This window comes from Nothobranchius furzeri, chromosome 18 (genome assembly GCF_043380555.1).
Source record: "Nothobranchius furzeri strain GRZ-AD chromosome 18, NfurGRZ-RIMD1, whole genome shotgun sequence".
Taxonomy (NCBI): domain Eukaryota; kingdom Metazoa; phylum Chordata; class Actinopteri; order Cyprinodontiformes; family Nothobranchiidae; genus Nothobranchius; species Nothobranchius furzeri.
In genome coordinates, this window is record NC_091758.1 from 27,914,497 (window position 1) to 27,938,794 (window position 24,298).

Sequence of the window (24,298 nt, forward strand, 5' to 3'; positions counted from 1 at the left end):
AGGGCTAACAGTGACTTAAATGTCAATGTCATAGACTCTTGTGCAAATAGTCAACAGAGAATCTGCAGTTTGTGGTTTTCAAAAAGTTTCCTTAATTTTGAAATTTAAGAAAATAACTCAAGTCAATATGTCCAATGATTAGTAAGCAAATCTCTGCATACGTGTATATATTTTTTGACTTAGTGAAATTAACCTGCATTTAAATGCAATTTAACTCCAATAGAGCTCCGGGAGTTGACGTCACTTCTCCCGGCATGCAACAGTTCAAAACTGAAACGGTGCCATCTTGGCAGGCAGTAGCTCGCAGCTAGGCTATTTGTTATTGTCAGAAAACTCAATCAAACGTAGATTCCTGTTGTGCCCCAGGACAAGATAAGGGAAAAGCCTTCTATAGGATTCCCCAAGATCCGGAACGCCGCAAACGTTGGATCATTGCAATGAAACGCGCTAGCCTCCAGGCTAAAGTGAAATTGTGGGATCCCGAGAGTAAAGGTTTTCGCTTATGAAGCGACCACTTCATATCAAGTACTTAAACCAACGTTTCCTCAACTGTGTATGGTATTTATTTTAAATGCTTTTATAATGATTCTTAGTGGGCTTCCTAAACTTATTTTGGCGTGGCTTTTTCTGTCTTATTACTCACAGCAACAAGTAAACATCACGTAAAATGTTGCCTCGTGATTTCTGCGTGTCTTATGATCACAGCAATTAACCAGCTAAGCTGTATTTATTTTTTAAATTGTCAGATCACACATAAAAAGCACTTTGGATTGCTATTATCTGTCTCACCAATCCTGCCTGACATATTTATTATATTCACGGAAAAAAATCTGACTAGTGATTTCTCTTGGCGTTCAGTTTATACATTCAAACAGCACAGCACTCTATTTAAACTTCTTACATGTAAATCTATGTTATTTGTGTTTTTGTCTTAAAGGGACTTTACAGAGTTTTGAATTTTTATGCTCGCGATTGCCCCCTCAGGCCAAAAGCGTAACGGCAGCTTCAATAGTAGGCTCGTGCATGAGGCGCGCATGCTGTACGTGCACACTCCTTAACGAAAATAACAGCTGAGTCAGTCCCTTGTGTGTGTGTGTGTGTGTGTGTGTGTGTGTGTGTGTGTGTGTGTGTGTGTGTGTGTGTGTGTGTGTGTGTGTGTGTGTGTGTCGGAGGACAGACGACAGGAGAACGCGCAGCTAATTAATTAAATAATTTGGTTCTGTACCTTTCTCTTCAGCACAGCCGACAAAGGTTTATGATGGGTGAGTCTTCCTGCATGCTCAGATAATTCCTTTCCCTTGTTTGAAAAATTTTTCCAAAATGAAAGTTGAACCCACATCTTTTTTATCTGTGAATTCAATGCCGTTCGGCGAGTCTCAAATAAAAATTTGGGCATCTTACTGTAAAAAAATACACCATTAATGTAAAAAATAAACTCTAAATAAAAAACGATGTTCACATCCAAAATCAAACCCAGGTCTTCTGCACTAGAGTCCGACATCTTACTGGGTGAGCTAAAGCACCAGTGACATCCTTTGTATCTGTAACATTTATATCCTTAATGACAGCTGAAACGACGTTCAAAGAACGGTTCGGAGCAAAAAATGGCTATTTTGTTGCTAATTTGCAGGAAATATCTAGAAGAAAGTAGCTAAGGGTCCTCAGAAATGTAGCTAGGTTCATCACTAGGCGTTAGGAACAGCGACAAAGTGGCACTACCTCTCTCTCTGCTGCTAAAGCTACTGATAGCAAAGGCTACGGGCTATGCCTGAGCGTGAACGCGCATGAAGCAGCCTGCTCGACCCGAGCAGCTCTCTTTTTCTGTGATTTTACAGAAAAACTGTCAATCACAGTAAAAATGCCAGGGCTCATTCTACAGGACCAGGGCATTGCAGGAGAATGTATGAAGAAGAAATGTATTATTTCTGTACATGTTTTGGCTGTCAAACTTCCATAATGCCCCTTTAATTAGTTATATAAATTATAAATGTCAGGGCATGTCAAATCCGGTAAGAGGTCCGCTCCGACAGCTTCTGGCATTTTTAAAAAGTATCCCCGGGGCATGGTAAGGGTCAGAGATGTTTAGTCTATTTAATTTCTGACTATATAAAACGATTTCTTTGGTTTTAAAGTGTGAAGTAAACTCCGACGGAGTAAAATCCAAGCCAATCCCGTTCATTTTGTTTACCTTTGTTGCCTGCCAACATGGCGTCTACTCTCTGAGAGTCACGTGACATCCTGAGCTCTGTATATGATTACCTACTCTCATGTAGTTATGATTTCAAGTGCGGCCAGTTTGCATGCTTTCTTAGAGTAAGGTTAATTAATCAGATTTTACAGTGTAGTTTTAATTGCAACATTGAGAGGTGGTTGGGAAACGTCTTCTTTTTCAGTGATCCCAGTCCGATTCCTGCAATGATTTTGACTTTTGATACTTTTTTTCACCTGTCTCCACACAAATTTAGATTTTACTGATACTGATAGGAGAAATATCTTAAATATTTGCAGATTACAGTTTAATTAGTCTGCTAAATGTTGAAATGAGAATGTCCTAATAGAAGTTAGCTGTATAGGTCGTGATTTTATTCTACAGATTATCTTTATGAGATTTTCTTTAGTGTCTAAAACCAATATTCTAATTACAAACCTGAGGAATACGGACCCACATTAGGACAGTCGGTCAGCATTGGGAGTCTGTTGATAAAACTCTAGAGGACAAGCTGCAGCTTTAAACGGGCATAAAGGTCGGGGTTTATCTCGACTTCTATAAAATATTTACAAAGCTTGCCGTGAGAAATGATGGAGTTATGACTCAGCAAATTCATAAACACAAAAGCCATCCTGGTTTTTAAGTTTGTGTTTCCTTGTATTCGCAAGGAGAACTTCAGTTTCCGCATTTCTGATCAGGAGACTGACAGCTGAGTCTGGAAACTGAAAGTAAATAACTGCAAAGGAAATAAAATTACTTCCTGATCTGTGTCTGTGGCACGTCTCATTCATTGTGTCGCAGTAACCTCATTTTTGACAAACCTCAGTTGTGATTGTTATTGGGATTTTGAATAGATGAGATGAGAACTGAAGTTTCCACTAGAAGGCAATTTCCATTTGGTCCAAGGTATTGAAGGATCTGTGTTTATCTTGCCCTCCTGTAGCTGTGCCCTAAAAGGACACTGGCTTCCTTCAATCTAATATTTCATTCTGTTTAGCTTAGACCTGTTATTTTGCTAGACTGGGTTTTTAATTTTATGAAATCTACAGCTTTAAACTAAGTTAAAACAACCCATGTGTTTCTGTCCTTAAGGTTAGAATATTATGTGGAAATTAACATTTTGGACCAAAATAAAACTCAGGTCTCTGTGGGATGTTTAACATAATGTTGACTGTAAAAATACACACCCTGAGAAAAGCTAGCTTTTTCACTGACACACCATTCAGAATTTGACTTTAAATGTAAACATCTGATGGTGTTGGTGTCAGGTTTCCTGCTTTTTGGCCTGGGAGGTTACCTGGCTTAGCAGAAAATTAACGAGCTGTTGAGGAATATTGGCTCTTTTCCGGAGCTCAAGGATGGATTACACTGTGCTGTGAATGCATAGACTCATATAATTGTTGAGATGAGTCGTAAGCTTGGAACTTTGGCTGAGATTCATGCATTGGCACTAAAGATGGATGCGATCAAGGAGCGAGTGGACGAATCAGCACGGATTGGGATAGATTAATTACACCATTATTGGATTTAGAGAGGTTGAGGACCAGCAGAACTTCAAGACAGAGAGGAAATTATCTCTGTTTGGCCCCAAAACAAATTCTTATCTGAATCTGATGCTCTTGAACCTGTGAGGATTATTTTAATTAAAATAATAAAATAAAATAAAATAAAATAAAATAAAGTGAATTGAATTGAATTGAATTGAACTGAATTGAAAACCCCTTTGTTGTCTCTTGTGGGGACATCTTGGGATTAATATAAATTTTTGGCACTGATGAAATCAAATGCAGCTAGAAGAATATCTGAATATTTATTTTATTTTCAGCTATAGTCTCTGAAGTTGGTTTCTGAAGTTCCTCCTTCTTTCTTTCAGGCAGAAGATTGAGGATCGTCTTCTTTCCTGAGGCTGAGGCTTGTGAACTGTGACCCTTGATCTGTCATAGAAACAAATAAATCGGAAATAAAAAAGTTTCACTTTTTGTTTTTATGTTTCATGACGCAAGTTGTTTGTGAGCATGAATATGCAAAATAACCATGTGACTAATCAGATGACCGAGGGATTTCTCTGCTGACGGTTTGTCTAACTGGGAATCATGACTAAAACCACTTCCAAGCACTGAGAACTTGACTTTTTAGGAAATGTTAACCATAACTTCCCTTTTTGTTGAGGTTTACTGTCAACGTGTTATTTTTCATCGCCCCACAATTATACACTGGGTTTGTATTAATATAATGTCACACTTCCTTAATATAAATGTGCATTTTCACACTTCTCAATTGCCAGGAAACCAAATGAACATTTTTTGAGTCTGACTGAAATTTGACCCCAAAAAAATCATTTTGCTTTGCATTACATGTGTTGACAGCAATGAACAAATAATGTTAAGGTTTGAATTTCAGATCATGCATTTTCTTCTGCTTGTCCATTTCTGCTCAAAAAGGGTAGACCATATTATCTCTCCTTCACCTTCATCTCTGCCTGTTCCAACGCCAGCCCGGTCCGTCATTCTAGATAGTTTTGCTCCTGTTTCTTTGCCTGAGCTAACCAAACTAGTTAACTCCACGAAGACCTCTGACTACTATTGATGAACATAACAACTATGATAGATTTTTGTAGAGCTCATTCTACTGAAACAGCTCTTCTTAGGGTCTCTAATGACCTTCTGGCTCACAGTGATGCAAGGAAATGTTCTGTTCTGGTCCTGCTGGACCAGACTGCAGCCTTTGATACTGTTGACCATCACCTGCCACTGGAGAGGCTGAGAGACTGGGTAGGCCTATCAGGAACTGCTCTGGAGTGGTTCTCCTCTTCTCTGTCTGAACGTTACTTTTCTGTGGCCGTCTCCAAGTTTAGGTCCTCCACCACCTCCCTTACCCATGGTGTCCCACAAGGTTCTGTGCTGGAACCTCTACTGTTCCTCCTCTATCTGCTTCCTCTTCGGCACATTCTGAGCTCCTTTAAAGGAATCTCCTACCATCTTTATGCAGATGGCATCCAACTGTACATCTCCTTTAAGCCCCATGAGATGTCTAAGCTGCAGCTGTTGCACACCTGCTTAGACTTCATTAAAACCTGGATGGCTGGGAGCTTTCTACAGCTGAATGAAGATAAGACTGAGATCCTCATCTATGCTCTAGACAAGCTGGTTCCCAAAGTCAGAGACTCTCTTGGTCAGCTTTCTTCTCACACCAAACCCTCTACCAGGAATTACTTCCTTCTTCCACCTCATGAATATAGCTAAGCTGAGTCCCATTCTGTCCTGCTCTGAACTTGAGCCAGTTATCCACACCTTCATCCACTCACACTTAAACTACTGCAACTCACTTTTCACTTGTCTGAGCGAAACCTCCCTGAACTGTCTACAGGTGGTTCAGAATCTCTGTGCTCATATGACCAACTCCTCCAAGCACACCCATGTCATCTCTCTTCTTTTCTTTTTCTAGGGGGTGGCCATGGCCACCCCTTGGGAGCGCCATTGCTGCCGGTTAACTTCAGAGTTCGTTTCAGGGTCCTGTTTCTGGTTTTTAGGGCCTTACATGGACAAGCACCATCTTACAGTGGTGTACTTCTCAGTCCCTACACCCTCAGCACGTCCCTGAGGTCCAGAGACCAAAGCTTGCAGCGCACCAGGCTAAAGACCAAAGCTGAATGATCATTTGCTGCTGTGGCCCCCCAAACTCTGGAGCTCTCTACCTGAGCCTGAGATCAGTGGACTCAGTGGTCTCCTTTAAAAGCGGCTGAAAGCTCATCTGTTCAGGCTGGCTTTGGTGTGACCTCCTGTTCATCCTCTTCTTCCAGCTGCTTTTCCTGCTGCTGTTTCGAACAGTCTATCACATCTTTCATTTATTTTTTTCATTTTATTTGGTATGTTTTGTACTGAGCTTGTGAAGCACCTTGTGGTTTAGTCTTGAAAGGCACTATACAAAAATAAAACCTTTCATCTTGAGCTGGGCTGGTATTTGCAGTGTTATAAAGATGTCACAAGATGGCAGCATTTTCTCACACATTTATTCAGATTCCAGTTTGTCCTGAAAGACATCTTTAAGTTAATTAACTACACAACATTACAAGAAAATCATCTTGCTTCTAAATTGTTCAGTTTCCCAATCTGTCTTTATTCCATGAATTAAAAGATTTAATTTGCAAACGAGTACATTTGTGAATAATTGTCTAATTGTTCTATATTTGGTTAATTTGGCGAGTGCAATGCTGGATTTACTGGCAGCTGAGTGTTGTATGGTGAAAATCTGTGTGGGCATACTAACTATGGGGTATGAAAAGAAATGCCGTTGTGAAAAGGATATGAGGTGTTTGGAATCTGAAGCTGAGAGGAAAGCTATCCTCGGTAAACTTGTCTAATTTTGAACCTCTTCTTGGCCACTCGTAACACTTTAGCCAGCAGCCTCTAGACTGTGACAGTGGCACAGATTGGCATTCCTCTGCACACTGCATAATCTGATTATTGGATCAATAACATAGCAACATTTGGCACATAGCTGGGATGGCTGTCCTCTTCTCTGGTTGCACATTGCTGGCATTCAACACTCCTTCCTACTTTATAGGTGACAAAGTGTGAATGCGAGCAGGAATTCAAATGGAAGGCCTTTCAAACAAGAATCATGAAGCCAAACCTGGACCACATCTGGTTGCTGTCACTGGAATATCAGCACATCTACATAGCATTGTGCAAAATCTGACAAAAGTCTAGTTTTTATCAATTTTATTCACTGTTGGTTGACTTTTTTGTCTTGTGAAAATGTATTCCTTTGGGTTTGATAAAAAAAACTGATTGGTGCAGTTGCAGCTATTTTTGTTCTGGTTTAAATTTCTTAATACTTTTGACTGAATCACCATGAAATGTAAAGCCTTTTGTCATGTGTTGGTTCTGAAATCAAACAAAAACATCTGATTGAATTTTTGTTACTGATATTGTTTTAAGATAATTTCTAACTGGCATGATGGTGAGTAAATGGTCAGAAATGATAGGTAAGATGACTGCTACCTTGTGTGGGCAAAAAGAAGCACGATCTAAACTTAAATCAAGACTTCAAAAGATGCAGAACAAACTTCACAGACAGAGATTAGTCCTGACCAACAAAACAAGCTCACTGTGGAGACAGAAACTGTTATAGATCAACTTCAGTTTTTGAAATCTCATAGTAGTTAATGTAAAATGTATTTTGTTATCTTGTTGCCATATAAGCAACATTTTATGATAATTTCTGTCAATTTATAGTGAAATTTAAGCAAGAAGTTGCACAGAAACTTGCTCTGCAGCTAATTTCTGCTGCTAATACCCAAATCATTTCATATCTTGGAGGGTGCAGACGCTTTTTTCCTCCTCTCCTCCATATCCTATCCTCAAGGCCTTTGTCTGTCTGTGTGTGCTGGGTGCACGGCTGCTTCTGCATTTTTCTGGAAACTGGAAACTGAAATTCACTTAAATGGATCTCATCAGTTGGTCACTCAACGCGATTGATAAAATTTTTTCGACGATGAGAACGGGAGAAGGGGCTCCCGAATGCCCCGCCAGGACAGACCCAGTTGGACACATCATGGACTCCTGGAAACAGTGGAACTTGATTTGTTCATCTCAGCTGTCTGTGGAGGACTCTGAAGACGTGTGGATATTTGAGGTGTTGGTGTCAGTTTTCCTGCTCATTGGCCTTGGAGGCTACCTGCCGTACTCGAAAATTAACGAGCTGTGGAGGAATATTGGCCTGATCCTGGAGCTCAGAGATGGTTTGCACCACGCTGTGAATTCACAGACTCAAATAATTGTCTAGATGAATCGTAAGCTTGGGAATTTGGAGGAGATTCATTCTTTGGCACAAAAGATGGATGCCATCAAGGAGAGAGTGGGCGAACCAGTACGGATTGGGATAGTTTAATGTTCATTATTGGGATTCTGAGAGGTTGAGGACCAACAAACTGTAAGACAGAGAGGAAATTATCTCTGTCTGGCCCCAAAACAATTTCTAATCGGAATCTGGCGCCCTTGAGCCTGCAAGGCTCCAACGAAAACTCCCCCCTCTGAAGATATGTGGAATGTGCCGTCGCTATGGCAACTCAACTCTGTATACTTTCCCAGCCTGGGCGGGACTGCGGGAAGGCCGATGAAACGTTCCAGGGTCACTGCAACCCTCCAACCATCAATGCTCCTCCCCCTATCCACACTGAGGTGACATGCGCTGCTTCTATCGTGGCTGCAGGAACTGAAGTAGGGATAGTCCCAACCCACCACCCCACTTAGTGGACACTTATGTTGTGTGAGGTCTGAAGTCTGTTGCATATCTGTCTGTTTGAGGTGTTTTTTTTTTGCAGAGCAAAGCTGCCCTCCTGGTGGGAGGGTAACTTTGAAGTAGAGCCCTGCACGGGCCTAAAATCTGAGCCCGTGTCCGGCCCAGCCCGAGGGGGTGGAGCCCCAGCCCGACCCGGCCCGAAAAGGTTTTCAGGATTCTCTGGCCCGGCCCGAGCCTGAGCCCGACTTTTTTTTTAACCAACTAAATGAAAACAAAGTGCGTCAATCCTGACCAATGTGTTAAAAGACGTGCAGGATCCGATCAATTTGTTTTTCCCTCGTTTACCATCACGGAGATAACGGCGCACTGGCTCTGGTGTTAATCAAGTTAAATTTTATCTCTTTCCAACAATTTTCACAAGAAAACAAAACAGTCAAAAGCAGGGCTTGTGTTGACCGGACAGTTCCCGTATTTGACAGTTTATTTTGACGGAGAAAGATTAGAAAGAATTACCCCAGTGCATGCAGACGAACTGACATTTTATTTGTTACACACATCGCAGATGTAGCTAAATCACCCAAGAAAAGATTCCCATCTGAACATCTCAGCTGCTCAGCTTAGCTCGCTGTCAGAGCATATGTGCACAGCGAGCTGAAGTAGTGGAGAGGGGTTTGGAGCGCATCGCAGAACCAGAGCGCATGCGGGAAGGTTCCTCCCACTGAAGCGAGTGTTTTCCAAACCCTGTCGCTCAGAGAGACTTGTCACTTAGAAAATGTTCCCTGATTATGAAACTTTGGCTGAATAGTGCTTGTTCCTGTCTCCAATGTGGCGACACATCCAGGAGGAGACGCCCATCTCTTCAGCTCAGACAGCGCATATGATTACGCACAAGCGTGACCCGTCAACCCGGTCTCACAGTAAGACTGAGTTGGACCTGTTCAGGTTTACACAGACAATCTTTACATAAAATTGACTTACAGATATAAAATTAATTCAGTAAAATATAAAGCATTTTATTTAAATATCCATTCATTAATTTACAAGCACAGAGAGCCGCGGGTTGTGACATGTTTTCTCCAGGACCAGAGAGGACGCAAACTCGATGCATCTCTTTTATTGTGAGGTAATAATTTCTCCGAGTTTTGCGGTTGCGGGCGGGAGTAGACATGCACGCTACGGGTGCGGGCGGGAGTGTAACACACACGTTGCAGTTGCAGGCGGTAATTGTCAGAAATTCAGCGGGAGCGGGATAAAGAAAACAGCCCAGCGCAGGGCTCTACTGCTGCATTTGTGTTTCATTTTTTTAAATGAATTTGATTAAAAATAAGGCGCCGGGCCCGGCCCGTGTCCGAGTTGATTGCACAGTCGTTGGCCCGAAGCCCGGCCCGAGGGCTGTCGGGCCGGGCCGACCTGAGGGCCTAGGGCTTCAGTGCAGGGCTCTACTTTGAAGTGCCTTTTTTCCCTCCACCTGAACCATTCCTCATGTAACCCCTCTTATCTCTATTAAGGTAGCACGACTCAGGGTTGCGAATGACCACAGTCACCAATTCTTGTCATGTGTCTTGCCCATGTGTGTCTGATCTCTGAATTGTGTGTACTGAAACTCTAATTTCCCTCTGGGATTAATAATCTTTGATTGATTGATTGATTGATTGATTGATTGATTGATGATTGATTGATTGATTGATTGATTGATTGATTGATTGATTGATTGATTGGTTGATTGATTGATTGATTGATTGATTGATTGATTGATTGATTGATTGATTGATTGATTGATTGATTGATTGATTGATTGATTGATTGATTGATTTATGTAAATAAACCAGTAATGTGAAATTAATGGGCATGTAAGTGTTTTTAAAACAATATCTACATCAACTGCAATGACTTTTTGAGATTAGAGTTGTTTTAAGACGGCAGAAACATTTTTGTATTGTTTTGTCAAGTTTTTTTAAAGAGCTAACTACAATAAGTAAAGCAATAATTGCTCATGCCCTTTGCACAGAAACACATCTCAAAATATCTGAATTGTCTGCAAAAATCACACAAAAATTGAATTTATCAATATTAAATAAGACATAATATTACTTTTTCTAAGTTGCGTTTGTTCTATGGTCTACTAAAAACATGTTAATGATATCCATCCATTTTCTGAACCCGCTTGTCCATGCAGGGTCGTGGGGGGCTGGTGCCTATCTCAATGGGCAAACAGGTGGGGTACACCCTGGACAGATTGCCAGTCTATCGTAGGGCAACACAGGGACCCACAGGACAAACAACCATGCACACACACACACACACACACCTAAGGACAATTTAGACAGACCAGTTGACCTGACAGTCATGTTTTTGGACTGTGGGAGGAAGCCGGAGTACCCAGAGAGAACCCACGCGTGCACAGGCAGAACATGCAAACTCCTTGCAGAAAGATAGATAAGAGGACTGCAACCTGGGATGTGAACCCAGGACCTTCTTGCTGCAAAGCAACAATGCTAACCACTGCACAGACCATGTTAATAATGTTCTTTGCACAAAATTCCTCAGTTTCAGAACCCTGAAGAGTGAGTTGTTTCAGGGATCTGTCACTTTAAGAAAACAAGCTGTAGCTGTCCACACCCCCACCCCCTTGCTCAGGCTGCTATAAGCTAAGAAGCTCTGATATCCGCAAGGGGTTTGGAGTTGAGCGGCTGCTTCTCCAGCCTGGAGAGTTGAGTGGGATTTATGCTAATTTCCCCGTTTGTGCCATCACAAACAGGGACTTTTTCATACAGCTTGTTTTAGTTAGATAATTCCTGAACCAAACAATGACAGAAAACAAATGTTAGGATATGGGTAATTTTGTGATCTTAATGCAACACTAAAGAGTTTTTACCATTTTAAGCTATTGTTCTAAAATTGGTTTCAATGGTTCTTGAGCCATACATGAGCACTGGTGGGAGCTTTCTACCTGCTTTACGGTAATAGTTATTTACTGTGTTGGTAGCTAATAGAAAGGCTAAGTTAGTCTTTTCAGTTTTCAGACCGTCAATAAAAAGCACAATAAATGGCCTGTATTTGACATAGCGCCTTCTAGACTCCTGGAACCCCTCAAGGCTAGCCTGGCAAGCCAGACTAAATAAATGTATTATTTAGTCTGGCCACGCTCCATTGACGGCTCTCGGTTGTGGGGCGGGTTCTACCGTTGTCTTTCAAATGATCTCCACATTCCACTGGACAAAGAATGTGACATCCTCTTGTTTCACTCTGTTGCATCATCCCACCCACCAGGCATATAGAGTGCCCTGATTGGCCCACAAAGAAGATAAAGCTCTGTGATTTGTTCACTAAGCAGATAGAGCACCATGATTGGCCCACCATTATGGACCAATCACAGCTCTTTATGTGTTTGAAACCCCTCTAGATAGCTGTGATTGGCCAGCCAGAGTCCTGGTAGGAGCTGCAGAGGTTCCAATGGAGTGTGCCTAGACCAAACTTTGCAAAGCAAGAATTTGGTCTAGTTCACTAGGCTACCTCAAGGCAGCACTTTACAACACAATCAGTCATTCACCCATTCACACACACATTCACACACTGGTGGGGATGAGCTACACTGCCACCACCGGTCCCTCCGACCACCACCAGCAGGCAAGGTGGGTTAAGTGTCTTCCCCAAGGACACAACGACAGCGACAGACAAAGCGGGGCTCGAACCTGCAACCTTCCGATTACGGGGTGAGCGCTTAACTTCTGTGTCATCGTCGTCCCTAAGAAGAAAACACATTTGGCACTTTTTGTTGCCACCATGGTGAAGCCTGGAAACAAAAGTAAGAGAGTAATGAGCAAAGAGCTAAACCCAGACTGAGCATTGACACAGCCTACACTCGTTTGAGGAAGCTAAAGGAGGATACAAAATCATGGACCATCACGGTGACCATGCATTTTTGCCACTGTCTGGACTTGTAGTAATAGTAATAGTAATTATCTAACTGTGTGAATCATTTTTCTGTGTCTTATTTTAGTATTTGTTGAATCCTGTTAGCGTTAGCTTGTTGTTTGCGCTAGCTACAACAATGCTAGCTGTAATTTCACTTTCAAAGGAGAGAAGCAGGAAACTTTAGTTGGCAGGCAAATGTTTGCCCATTAGTGTAACCATTCAGGAGATATGATGATGTACAATAAAATATTTATTGACATTACATTCTCCATGGACACAAAAATGAAAGACGACACACAAAAACAAAATCCCATAATATTCACCCAAATTCAAAACGTCTAGTAAATAAAAACCTAAAATGGAACAACATCAAATTATCAGTACAGTCTTTGATGAATAGTCTTTAGACTGGACAATGAGGTGAAATTGTAAAATATAGATGTGAAACTCCAGCAAAAGCTCAATCACCTCAATAAAATGAATCACGGTGATTTCAGAGCACTGGCCGACCAGTCATCATACAAATGCACATTACTGATAAATAAACACTTTGTCTTAGAGAGAAATATTTAATAATAATAAAAAAAGGCTTTGTGATGAATGTCACAAAGCATGAACTGCCATAATTTCCGCTCTTGGGTATTGCTGTTGTTGCATTTGTGAAATGCAGATGAGTGACGACACAGAATGTGAGATAGAAATAACCAGGGTCGCTGGATGAAATCCCTGCTGTCTGCTATTCATCCCTCTGCCCCTCCATTTACTCTTCTACCTCTCTCTCCTCTGCAAACGTCTGCTGTGATCCTGTCTTTCTCAGTCCAAACAGGTCACCGAGGCTCTCATCTTGCCAGTGTCTGTGCTGCAGAGGTGAGAGACCAAGAGGAAGAGATGCAGAAAAAAGCACAGATCGTAGCCAGTTCAGAAGCTGTGGCTCTCCGCACTGTTCCCTCTCTCCGCTTTATCTCCATGGTGCACACACGTCGACCTGGAGCAAGGCTGTATCCTGGCATGGGAGGCTAGAAACAGAAGAAGGGGGTGGATAGATGGGGATGCGGTGTGTTGTAGGGGGATAAAAAGACAAGCTGCTTCAATAGCGGAGCAGGTCCAGGGACTAATTGGATCTGGTAATGGCAGGTCAGTGTGACTGAAGGGCTCGTTAGAACCAGTACAGCTCCTTGCCTTTCTTGTGCTGTTGGAGGCCTGAGGAAAGAAAAAAGCAGGAGGACAATGAGGAGGACAATAGTGAACAACAGAACACAGGTTGTCATGGAGTCTACTCTAGCCAAACATCCTGTTTCAGAAGGGTGAAAAGAGGGTCTCTGTGATGATTATAGTGTGTGTGTGTGTGTGTGTGTGTGTGTGTGTGTGTGTGTGTGTGTGTGTGTGTGTGTGTGTGTGTGTGTGTGTGTGTGTGTGTGTGTGTGTGTGTGTGTGTGTGTGTGTGTGTGTGTGTGTGTGTGTGTGTGCGCGCACGCGCATAAGACCTAGATCATTTAACATATCTGCAGCTGTGCATGCATTTCATATAACTGAGAAAGTAATTAGATTATGAAGTGAAACAGCTGCAAGGAAAGGTTGCAAAACGATATTTGCAACTGCTTTCATTTCAATTTATTGTATAGAGTAATTCATAAATCAGAAAAACATTTTATTTTTACTTTCTAGTCCGTCAGGAATGCATGGAGTCATCACTTGTGTAGGTTTAATCATGAACACATTCATAGATCTTTATTTGCAGTTTAAAGAGTCGATTGTATTTTGATTTTGACACCTAAAGACCACAAAAATGATGGAATCCATTTTTGCAAAAATGATTTTGTCACATTCAGCGTATGCGAGCATGCTCTTGTTTTGTTGTTTGGTCTTAAAGTTTTGCACTTCCACCATATCTGACAGTTAACCTGTTACAACTATTATGGTGTTTTTAAAAAGCTAACACACAAAAGCTTGTAAGGCTTGTCAAAAAAATAAACGCCCTCTCTGATGGGATTTTGCGTTTTCGTAGCAGATTTCTTTGTTTAGAAAACATGGACAGAAAGGGTTGTCCGTGTTTTTTTCACACCTAAAACGCCCATCTCTATCACTAACATACACCGTGACTGTGGTCTGCTAAAAATTTGAACTCTGGATATTTTAGGCTTTACATGGTCAGAAAACTTTAGCTATAAAAATAATGGTGATTTGAGTTTCACCCAAAAATTACTTAAAAACATATAAGAATGGGAACTTTGGTCAGGTAAACACCGTTCATAATAATCAAAATGCACTGAAAGTCCTTTGATGCTCTTATTTTGAAAAATAGCATTTCTAGTGTGTTTTTTCTCTAAGGGGGGAATAAATGCAGTGCAAGAACAACTAATAAATCATTTGTATTATTTATAAAATGTGTACAAAAAAGCCAAACGCTGTTGAGTACCTGCATCCATGTTGAGAGCCAGGGTCTGGCTAACGTCTCCAGGGGGAAGTAGACTGGGCCAAGAGGTGGGGGGCTCCAGCTTGCTCACTTCGTAGTGACTCGGCAGGGCGGATAGATGAGGTGGTCTCACGGTGGGCATGAGCAGGCCCCCGTAGTGAGGTTCCAAAGCCGACGGTGAATACAGTTCATGTAGAGGCCGTGGAGGGCCATATGCTTGGGCCTGGGGATACCCCCAGCTCTCTGCTGGGTGAGGGTTGGCGTGAGTATGAGCGTGTGGGTGGGGATGAGCGTGTGGATGCGGCAGGCCTGGATGTAGCCCTGACGTGTAAGGGTCCATGGAATAGGAGGGTGTGCTCGTCTCGCAGTGGGGGCGGCTCTGAGGTGAGGAGTAGTTGCTGTCCCAGAAGGATGGGGGGAAGCTCCGTCGGCTGCTTGGTGAAGGGGTGTCTAATGGAAAAAAGGAGGCAGAAGAAAGAATAAAGAACAGATCAAAGGAATCACGAAGAGTGGCGTGACCTTTTTAGTGCATTGTTTTATTTCACCGAAGCAAAAGGATGAGATGAGGCAGCAGGAGCTAAAACCTACATGTCACTCACATGACTGCTACACCCTCTGGCCCAGATATCTTCCCCATTGGGTCATACTGTCACAAGGCCCTAGTCCCAACAAGACACAGAAATAAACACGGCAGACAGACACAAAGTAGAAAGAGAGATGCCCCTGTATCCTAAAACTCTATAAAAGGTAGACGCTGTAACCTGGAGGCAGCCCAAGGCCCGCTGAGTGTTAAATCACCCGCTATGGTGACACCGCTCACTTTTATGTCAGCTCAGTTCTCTTGAAAGTCTGAAACACACACACAAGTAGTTCTGACCCTACACAAGCACCCGCCGACCCTCTCTTCTGTCTCCACCCCCACCTGTTGTTTTTTCTGCCCCCTCCCTTTCTCTCCTTGCCCTTGCCAGGCAACGCATTTTTCACCAGTTTCATTTCATATTTAGAGATTCCCGTGAAAAATAAGTTTCCCCCCTCGCTCACTTCGGCTACACTGACAACAACATTTATTAATCTGAGGAGGAGACAACCATCGTGGGGCAAGAGTTGGAGCGAGAGTCAGAATGGCAGCCGGGGAGATGTTTGAAGGGGGATATGCCAGCGAGGCTGTGCGCTTACGGCCGTGTATAAACATAGCATCTGTTGTGAGGCAGGGAGCGTGTGCTGGTGCCGAAATGAAGACGTTCAGCTGGACAAGAAAAGAGACTACAGAGACAGCGCAGCGAAGGGCAGCGTGGGGCTGCAGGCCCCTACAAGGAAATCTGAGGGATATCCTCATACTGATGGTGGAAAAAGACCTTCGGAGATCTTTGGTGCAGTTAAAGACACGTACAGTTTTAATGTAGCCTTATATTTTTAACTATGAGAAATTATCCAACTGATAAAATCATAAGATATCAGAATTGTCTGTATAGACTGAGAATATAGCATTATGTGAGGAATGCTTCCGACCGGACCCTTTTAGACGTGACACACTTCAAGCCTGATCCCTTTAGAGTGAAAGAAATTAACTATGGGTGTTTCTCAATGTCAAGGAACCTTGCCTTGATGTCTTGGCCCCGCCCCGGTTGCCTAGGAGATGCGTCATCAGGAGCCGCCAAGGTGTGTTCCATTCGGTTCCTATGTTCATGTTCTACCGCGGCATGTGTTCTCTGTTTGTTAGCCGTTTAGCTAGCTGAGCAAGGACACACGGGAGGTGTCTTGTAGCCTAGCCTTGGTCAAAAATTACCCACAACACACCGCGGTATTTTCAAAAAGACGCCGGATCAGAAGCTGGCAGCTACTTCGGGGACAAATTTCAAGTTAAAAGTAAGTCAGCTAATTTTAAATGTTTTTTTTTTAGATCCAAGGAAGTTATCTATTGTTGGTTAGTTGCTTAGCAGTTGCAGCTTCGGCGGCTAGTGGGTTGTAATTTGCATATATTTTTTATTTAATAAACATATACACAATTTAAAAAGTAAAAGGCTTGTTATATATTTATATTGAAACTAATACATATAAAATATAATGTTATCTCCTGTGTCACGTGATGTTACGTGACTGCCGTGGAAGCCGCGGTCACGTGATGCAAGTCTGTTCCATTTAACCGTTTTCGTTGACCAAAGGACAGTGTCCTTGTAAGCAAGGCGCCTGGCCTCGCAAGACATCACCTCGCAAGGCAAGGCGCCTTGACACTGAGAAACACCCTATGTGTTTACTTGATAATTACCTCTAGTATTGTTAAGCTAACATGACTTTGTTGTGATTTTATTTATTTATGTTAGCATCACTAGTGCCTATTAGCATTGGGCAGCGAATTATTAGCTAGAACTTTTTATAGCAATGTTTTAAAGACCAAGTTCACTGAGAAACTGTTTTCTATTTGTTATTTGTGAAATATGATCGGTCACTCTGAGTTTCACGTGCAGGCTGAACGTGAAAATACTCTTCTGCCCTTATTTCCTGCATTAGTCAGCAATGAAAAATTGATGAGGAAAAGTTTGGATTAGGTATACGTCACAGTAAAAATTACCATTCATGGTCTCACCTGTCTTGGCTTGTAACAAGGAAGGTGGTTGTTGATTTAGCATCCAGGAGAGAGCACCTTGGCTAGTAGTAGCTAATTGTTAGCATTAGCAACTCCAAAACATGCATGGCAGAACTCTTTCAGGATTTGGTTGTATGTGGAGATAAAACATCAATGTTGCAAAGCAAACGACGTCAGTGGTGGAGTCAAGTTGCTGTTAGCCAATCAGAGGCAAGATGTCCAAATACCAGGAAATGAGACTCCAAATCATGCCGTGCTCTGCTCCCTTCTGCAGTAGCTCACTGCCACTTCCTGAAACAAGAGCGCCAGAGCTTTTTTTCTCACAGAGATCGACTAACAAGGCATTTATACTAGAGATGACTGCAAACGTATTGAAAAAAAGAATGTGTGAACTTGGTCTTTAATATGAGGAAATGCTCTAAAATTACAATTTATACAGTAAATTATTAGGTGCAGATAGTTCAGAAAATCTCGAATCATCATTTAAAAAATCTGAATCAGAAAAAAGTAAATCTTTCTTGGCTGATAGGAAGCTGGCTTCCATGAACAACCACTCTTACATCCTCTATCACCTGATCACATTACCTGTTGGACCCTCTGCACAAGTGTCAGCTCATGGGGTCCAGAAACCTTCTCACCAGAAGTGGGCCAGAGTGGTGGAGTGGTGGATTTCAGAAGGTTTCTGGTTTCATCTTCACACACATGCAAGAAGCAAAAGGTGTCCCTGTAACTAAAGGGGCAGTGCCATACCTGTGCCCTGTTGGTCTGATGCCCGCCGCTTGCCCTCTCCATCCATGTAGGAGCTGAGGGCTCTGGAGAAGTGCTCGTCCACCACGCTGCTGATGTCTCCATGGTAGTAGGTGAAGAGGACACAACGAGAAGTCAAATACTCTGCTTCGGGCGCCTCCTGCTTCTCCTTGGGTCCGTCTGCTGGCCTTGATGATGTGGAGGTGTAAGAGGAAGAAGAGCTGGATGAAGATGAGGAGGAAGTCGATCCTCCCGTGCCTGGGCCCCCAGACATCCCTTCAGGAACGCTGGGAGTGTCCATTAAATCCCGACTGTGGGGCGCAGTGCTGCTCAGACCTGTAGGAGCCTGTCAGGAGGGGAGGAGGTCATTGAAAAGGGGGGAGGAGCAGGGAGAGGGTGAGGACAGGTGTTGCACAGGGCACTTCTGGAACTGAAAAAAGACATTTTGACATATGGCATTTCTTTGTGTGGTAGTGTCGGCGTGCATGTGCACAAACACGCGTGCACAAAATGAGATAATATTGGAGGACAAAAATTAAAGACTTGAAAAATATTTCCAATAATTCATACAATGTTGAATAACCTACTTTAAATAAAAGCTGGTTGTTTGGTTTTACGCACAAATCGATTTAACCGTTTAATCCTAATATCTATTAATCTTATTCGTCTAAATAACTCGGGTTTTCTTTTGGAACTAGTTCATTTCAACGGAACATTTACAAATGTGCTGATTCCCTTACCTGTAAGCTGTTGATAAATGCAGGAGCAGTCGGTGCGTACTGTGCGTAACGTCCATAGGCTGGGTACACAACATCCAAACAGCTCATGGTAAATGAGCGGTGTCCTCACTGCTCTGCTGAATCCGACCTCAGACAGCGGGAGCGCGACAACATCCCGTCTAGTTTAGAGTCGAAGTGAAACTGGCTCAGTGCTCTGCTCGCTGCCCAGCGTGAGAAAGCCCGTGCCAGATTTGACATAGTCACTACAGAAAGCGCGCACCTCACCGACTTCCAGCGCGCCCCACAACAGCTGCGGCAGCAAAACGTGGTGAGGTTTATGAAGCGAGCACAAGGGGGTCCTGTCCTGTGCATCGAAGTCAACCCCTCCTACCTTCATCCCATCCACATTAATCACGTCCGTCCTATCATTTAACGCTTAAAAGCAAACTGATTCATTCAGTTCACTTGAGAAATTGTTTAAGGATGGAAGTCAACTGCAGGGATGTGAAAGGGGATTTTCTCCCTCACCGATGTCTCTGCTTTAGCGTTTTTGTGTCACACCTAAATGTTTCCAATCAGCAAATACATTTCATCAGATAAAAACATGACCTGAGTAAATGTAAAATGCAGTTTTAGCTGATTTTTTTTTTCATTTATTAAGCGAAAAAACTGTCCAAACCAACTTAGTCATTTAAATTTTTTCCTCATTCCTAAATGGCACGTTTTGTGACTTAAAATGTTATAATAGTTACATGGAAGTTATTTTCATTAAATCCCTTTCACACCGAACACTTTACAAAACAGATGTTTTTTTTCTTGACATTTTCAGTACCTTCCAGAATGAGTCGTTTCAGGTCACTGTCTTTTAAAGAAAACAAGCTGGAGCTGCCCGCGCCCACCCATCCCTGTTTAGACTGCTAAGCTGAAAAGCTCTGATATCTGGTGGGAGGGGCTCAGAGTAGAGCAAATGCTCCTCCAGCCTGAGGTAAGGAGGGGAGGGGGGTGCTATAAACATTTGAAGCTATGACTTTTTGGAACAGCTTGTTATAGGCATATAGTTCCTGAAAACTGACAGAAGAGGGATGGGTTGGCTTATGTTGTGTTTCAAGTGTTCATAGAAGCAGTAGCAGTGTATATATGTGTGTGTGTGTGTGTGTGTGTGTGTGTGTGTGTGTGTGTGTGTGTGTGTGTGTGTGTGTGTGTGTGTGTGTGTGTGTGTGTGTGTGTGTGTGAGTGTGTGTGGATATATAGTCTGGCCACAATCCACAGATGGATCTCAGTGATGGGCTGGAACTACAGTGCCAGTTTTAGGTCTCTCCAGAGATGCTCCATTGGGTTTAAGTCAGGGTCTGGCTGGGTCATTCAAGAACAGTCACAGAGTTGCGTTGAAGTCACTCCGTCGTTATTTTAGCTGTGTGCTTAGGGTCATTGTCATGATGGAAGGTAAATCTTCGGCCAAGTCTGAGGTCCTGAGCACTCTGGAGAAGGTTCTTGTCCAGGATATCCGTGAACTTGGCTGCATTCATCATTCCCTCAATTCAGCTACACTGACAGCAACATTGCAACCATTGCTATCAATTGCTGTCCCTGCAGCTGAAAAACACCCCACAGCATGATGCTGCCACTGTCATGCTTTACTTTGGGGAATGTATTGGACAAGTATTGGACAAGTGATGAGCAGTGCCTGGTTTTCTCTGTGATATTTCAGTTTGTCTTTTTTTTCTAACTCTGCATACATTTCTAAAATGCTGTGTTTTTCTGTCAATACGGGGTGCTGTGTGTACATTAATGAGGAAAAAACACATTTAATTGATTCTGGGAAACGGCTGCAATGTAACAAGGAATGAAAACTTGACAGGGGTCTGAATACTTTCCGTACCCACTGTATGAATATCTTTCGTGCTGTCTCTGCATGCTATTAGATAGTGAACAGCATGGCATACTCACTGCTACAGATCAGGCAGTCCGCCGTATACTGTTGAGGAAGATGCAAATACACCATTTTTCAACAAAGGAATTAAAGGAGTTAGATCACGCTATTTTAAGCCTTTGAGAGCAAAGGTAGGTGCGGTGTATGATACGATGGTACTGTTGGCATTACTGAGATGTAATTTATCGTAAATATGAGTTACTTTCTTCAGCCTGAATTTATACCCGGAAATAAAACAGTTCATTCAGTGAAGCTCCGCCCACCCCGACAAAACGCAGTTACAAAGCGTCTTAGGCCAGCCTGCTGCTATACTATTTTGCTAGTGCAGTGCTTTAAGCACCTGCCTTTCATCTAGTTTTGTCACATGCTGACATCGTTTTGATTCTCGGTGTCATCAGTAAATTATTTAGCCAGCTGAAGTAGATTTCCTTTGTTTATATTTTAGTTTTGTTGAATATTTTCAGCAAAATATTTTGTGTCTCTAAAGATCTTTGAATTTGGTCATTTCCAAACAGCATTTTAGTTGATACTCTGCTCACCTCACACTCACACTGGCTAAATAAACAAAGAAAAGTAAAAAAAAATGTTTTTTAATTAGTCCTTATGAAGAAAATTGTTTATGTCGCAACCAGCAAGGTGAACCTGTTCAAAACTACATGCCAGCCTGGCGCTCTGAACTACCGACTCCGTTATAAAATATTAGTCGCCTAAGACATATCCTGAGCTCGCCATTATGTGTTCATGTGGACAGGATGCATGGTTTTTACGGTGGTGTTTCCCCGATGCAGAAGTAATTTGTCAGAGTATCTAGGTTTCAGAACAGTGACCACCGGCTTCAGGGAGAAGAGAAATGGCTGATGGCGCAAATAGTTTTCATTCAGGCATTTTCAGTATTTTCAAAATCTCTAAATTTGCAGCTTATAAAGGAAAATGCACGAATACAGCCAAAAATGGATTTGGTGGTTGTTTTCACGAGGAAATAACAATATCACATAGTAAAAAGCTCAAAAACGTGGAATTTCCATGATATGGCCCCTTTGAGAACCTCTATCTGCTCTTAACTTAAAGAAAAGGGCAATTCTAAATTGTCAAAAGTTGATGCCAAAGCCATTTCAGATGAGCTGTCCCGATCTTAGTTTGGCTCAGTCGCAAAATATTCTGCCCACCAAACCACTGCGATTGGCACACCACTGGTCTATGCTGCGGAGGTTCCAAAGGAGTGTTGCTAGACCGATATGCAGAGAAAAATCCTTTTGCTTCTCCTACTGTCTGTCTGGATGTCTAGGCTAGTTGAGATCCGCATGGCAGCACAAAAGGATGCAAAAGGTGAGTTTTGCATAATATCCATCCATCCATCCGTTTTTGGTTGCTTATCCAGAGTCGGGTCGCGGGGGCAGCATCCTAAGCAGGGAGGCCCAGACTTCCCTTTCCCCAGCCACTTGGGCCAGCTCCTCCAGGAATCCTAAGGTGTTTCCTGGCCAGCCGTGAGACACAGTCTCTTCAGCATGTTCTGGGTCTTTCTTTAGGCTTTCTCCCGGTTGGATGTGCCTGGAAAACTTCAACAGGGAGGTGTTCAGGTGGCATCCAAATCGGACGCCCGAGCCACCTCAATTAGCTCCTCTAAATTTGCTGCAGATCTACTCCGAGCTTCTCACCCTATCTCTAATGGAGAGCCCAGCCAACCTGCAGAGAAAAATCCTTTCAGCCACTTGCATCCACCATCTCCTCTTTTCAGTTACTAGCTCGTGACCGTAGGTGAGGGTTGAAACGTAAGTCAACTGGTAAATCGAGAGCTTTGCCTCCTGGCTCAGCTCTCTCTTCACCACGACAGACCGATAAAATGCCCGCATCACTGCAGATGCAGCACCAGTCTGCCTATTGATCACTCGTGAACAAGCCCCCGAGATACCTGAACTCCTCCACTTGGGGTAGGACTTCATTCCTGATCCAGAGAGGGTGTTCATATTGTTTGGTGACCAAAAAACCTCAACGGCCCATTCCAGTTTTTCCTAAACTTCTTGATGATCCCCAAGATGGATGAATCAAAACTGGAACTTTTTGAAAGGTGAGTTTCCCAACACATCTGCTGTAAAACTAACTGTTTTTCAAAGCACAAACATCATCCTAACAGTCAAACATGGTGGTGGTAGTGTGATGGTCTGGGGATGCTTTGTTGTAACTGATGGAACCACAAATTCTAGTTACTAGCAGAAAACCCCGAAGGAGAATGTCTGACCTTGTTAGAACCATTAGGTTCTAGACACATTTACATTTTCACACAGGACCAGATTGGTCCGGAGGACTCCTACGCCCTGTCAAATTAAGTCATCATTTGAAAACTGCCTTTTGCTTTTACTCAGGTTTTCTTTGGCTGACAATGGAATTTGTTTGCTGATTTGAAACATTCGAGTGACAAAAAACTGCAAGAGAGCAAATATTTTTCAAAGCTCTATTTCATACTAAAAATATAATTAATACCAAGGTATATGAGTCCAAAATTCCCACTTTGGTTTAAAAATATGTAAAGAAATGTGTATAAACCTTATTTCTAGACCCACAACTTATGATTCCTGCTGTGAACTATGGTTAAATATTAGGTCATCTTCACAAATAGATTTGGATGAAGTCACTCAGCTAACTAGACCATAACAATGAGTGCAGTTCTGTGCCTTTTTATTTCTTCTCTATGCACTTTGGATACTTGAAAACTTTGTGCTCAGTCCAAGCTGAAAGGGTATCCATGGTCTTAAAAAAGCCGTCGGTTGCCAAGTAAACCCTTAAATCACCTAAAGTATTTAGTGGGCTCCCAGTGAGACACATAGGTGTCAACTATAGGTTGCATACACTGGTCATACCAGCAAGGAGGAGAAAGGCACTCTGCACAAATCTATGACAAATTATCACCTATCAGCAGTGCAAACAAAATACATTTTCACAAAGAGACACAAAAAATCATAGGAACTAAAATAGCAGTGGGTTTATTTTTGTATCCAGACACAAAAAAAATAAATAAATGTTGGCATAAAACACTTTTTTATTGTTTTCACTGTTTCTCTTGGTTGGAGGAGCCTGAGTTTTAGGCATGCCAGTCTTTTTGACAGGCACTTTAGCATGCTTGTGAGAATAGTGTGGAAAATTTGCAGAATTCCAAGGATGAGTGTCAGATGAGGTGGAATGTCTCTGAAGTATGCTAGTGGACGAGCTCCTTGGGAAGTTACATGGTCCCTCTGCTGCGTTCTCTAGATAGAGAACATGACCAACAAGTCCATGTGCATACATCGCACATAGTGTGGATAACTGCAGGCTGAATTTTGGCAAGTTAATGAATCAAGCATGCTTTTGAAGAAAAGAGAAAGCTAACAACTGTTGTAAAGTATTAATTTAATGTTTTATTGCGAGGTTGGCTTGCAGCACCAATAAAAGGGTAAAAAACTGTCTGAATTATGAGGAAATTGTGCAAATATACTTAAATGATTGGAAGCTGGTCTCGCTCCTGCTCATTTCTATTGGTAAGAGATGGACCAATGGATTTGTATGT

General features: G+C 42.4%; 1 protein-coding gene across 1 annotated transcript; it reads right to left on the reverse strand.

Annotated features, from left to right (window-relative positions):
- Positions 1 to 13,298: 13,298 nt before the first annotated feature.
- Positions 13,299 to 19,149, reverse strand: vgll2b (vestigial-like family member 2b). Its single transcript, XM_015969870.3, has 4 exons — positions 18,852 to 19,149; positions 18,115 to 18,457; positions 14,784 to 15,230; positions 13,299 to 13,567 (listed from the first exon to the last, which is right to left on the reverse strand). The coding sequence occupies exons 1-4, from the start codon at positions 18,936 to 18,938 to the stop codon at positions 13,524 to 13,526; spliced, it is 921 nt and encodes a 306-aa protein (XP_015825356.3). The 5' UTR covers positions 18,939 to 19,149; the 3' UTR covers positions 13,299 to 13,523.
- Positions 19,150 to 24,298: the final 5,149 nt, after the last annotated feature.

Bases quoted from the DNA above. Each gene is read 5' to 3' on its own strand.
- vgll2b (XM_015969870.3), bottom strand. From the start codon at position 18,938: ATGAGCTGTTTGGATGTTGTGTACCCAGCCTATGGACGTTACGCACAG. The intron at 18,458-18,851 runs GTAAGGGAATCA...CCCTCCTGACAG, and splicing joins CATTTATCAACAGCTTACAG to GCTCCTACAGGTCTGAGCAG. The intron at 15,231-18,114 runs GTATGGCACTGC...TTTTTCCATTAG, and splicing joins ATCAGACCAACAGGGCACAG to ACACCCCTTCACCAAGCAGC.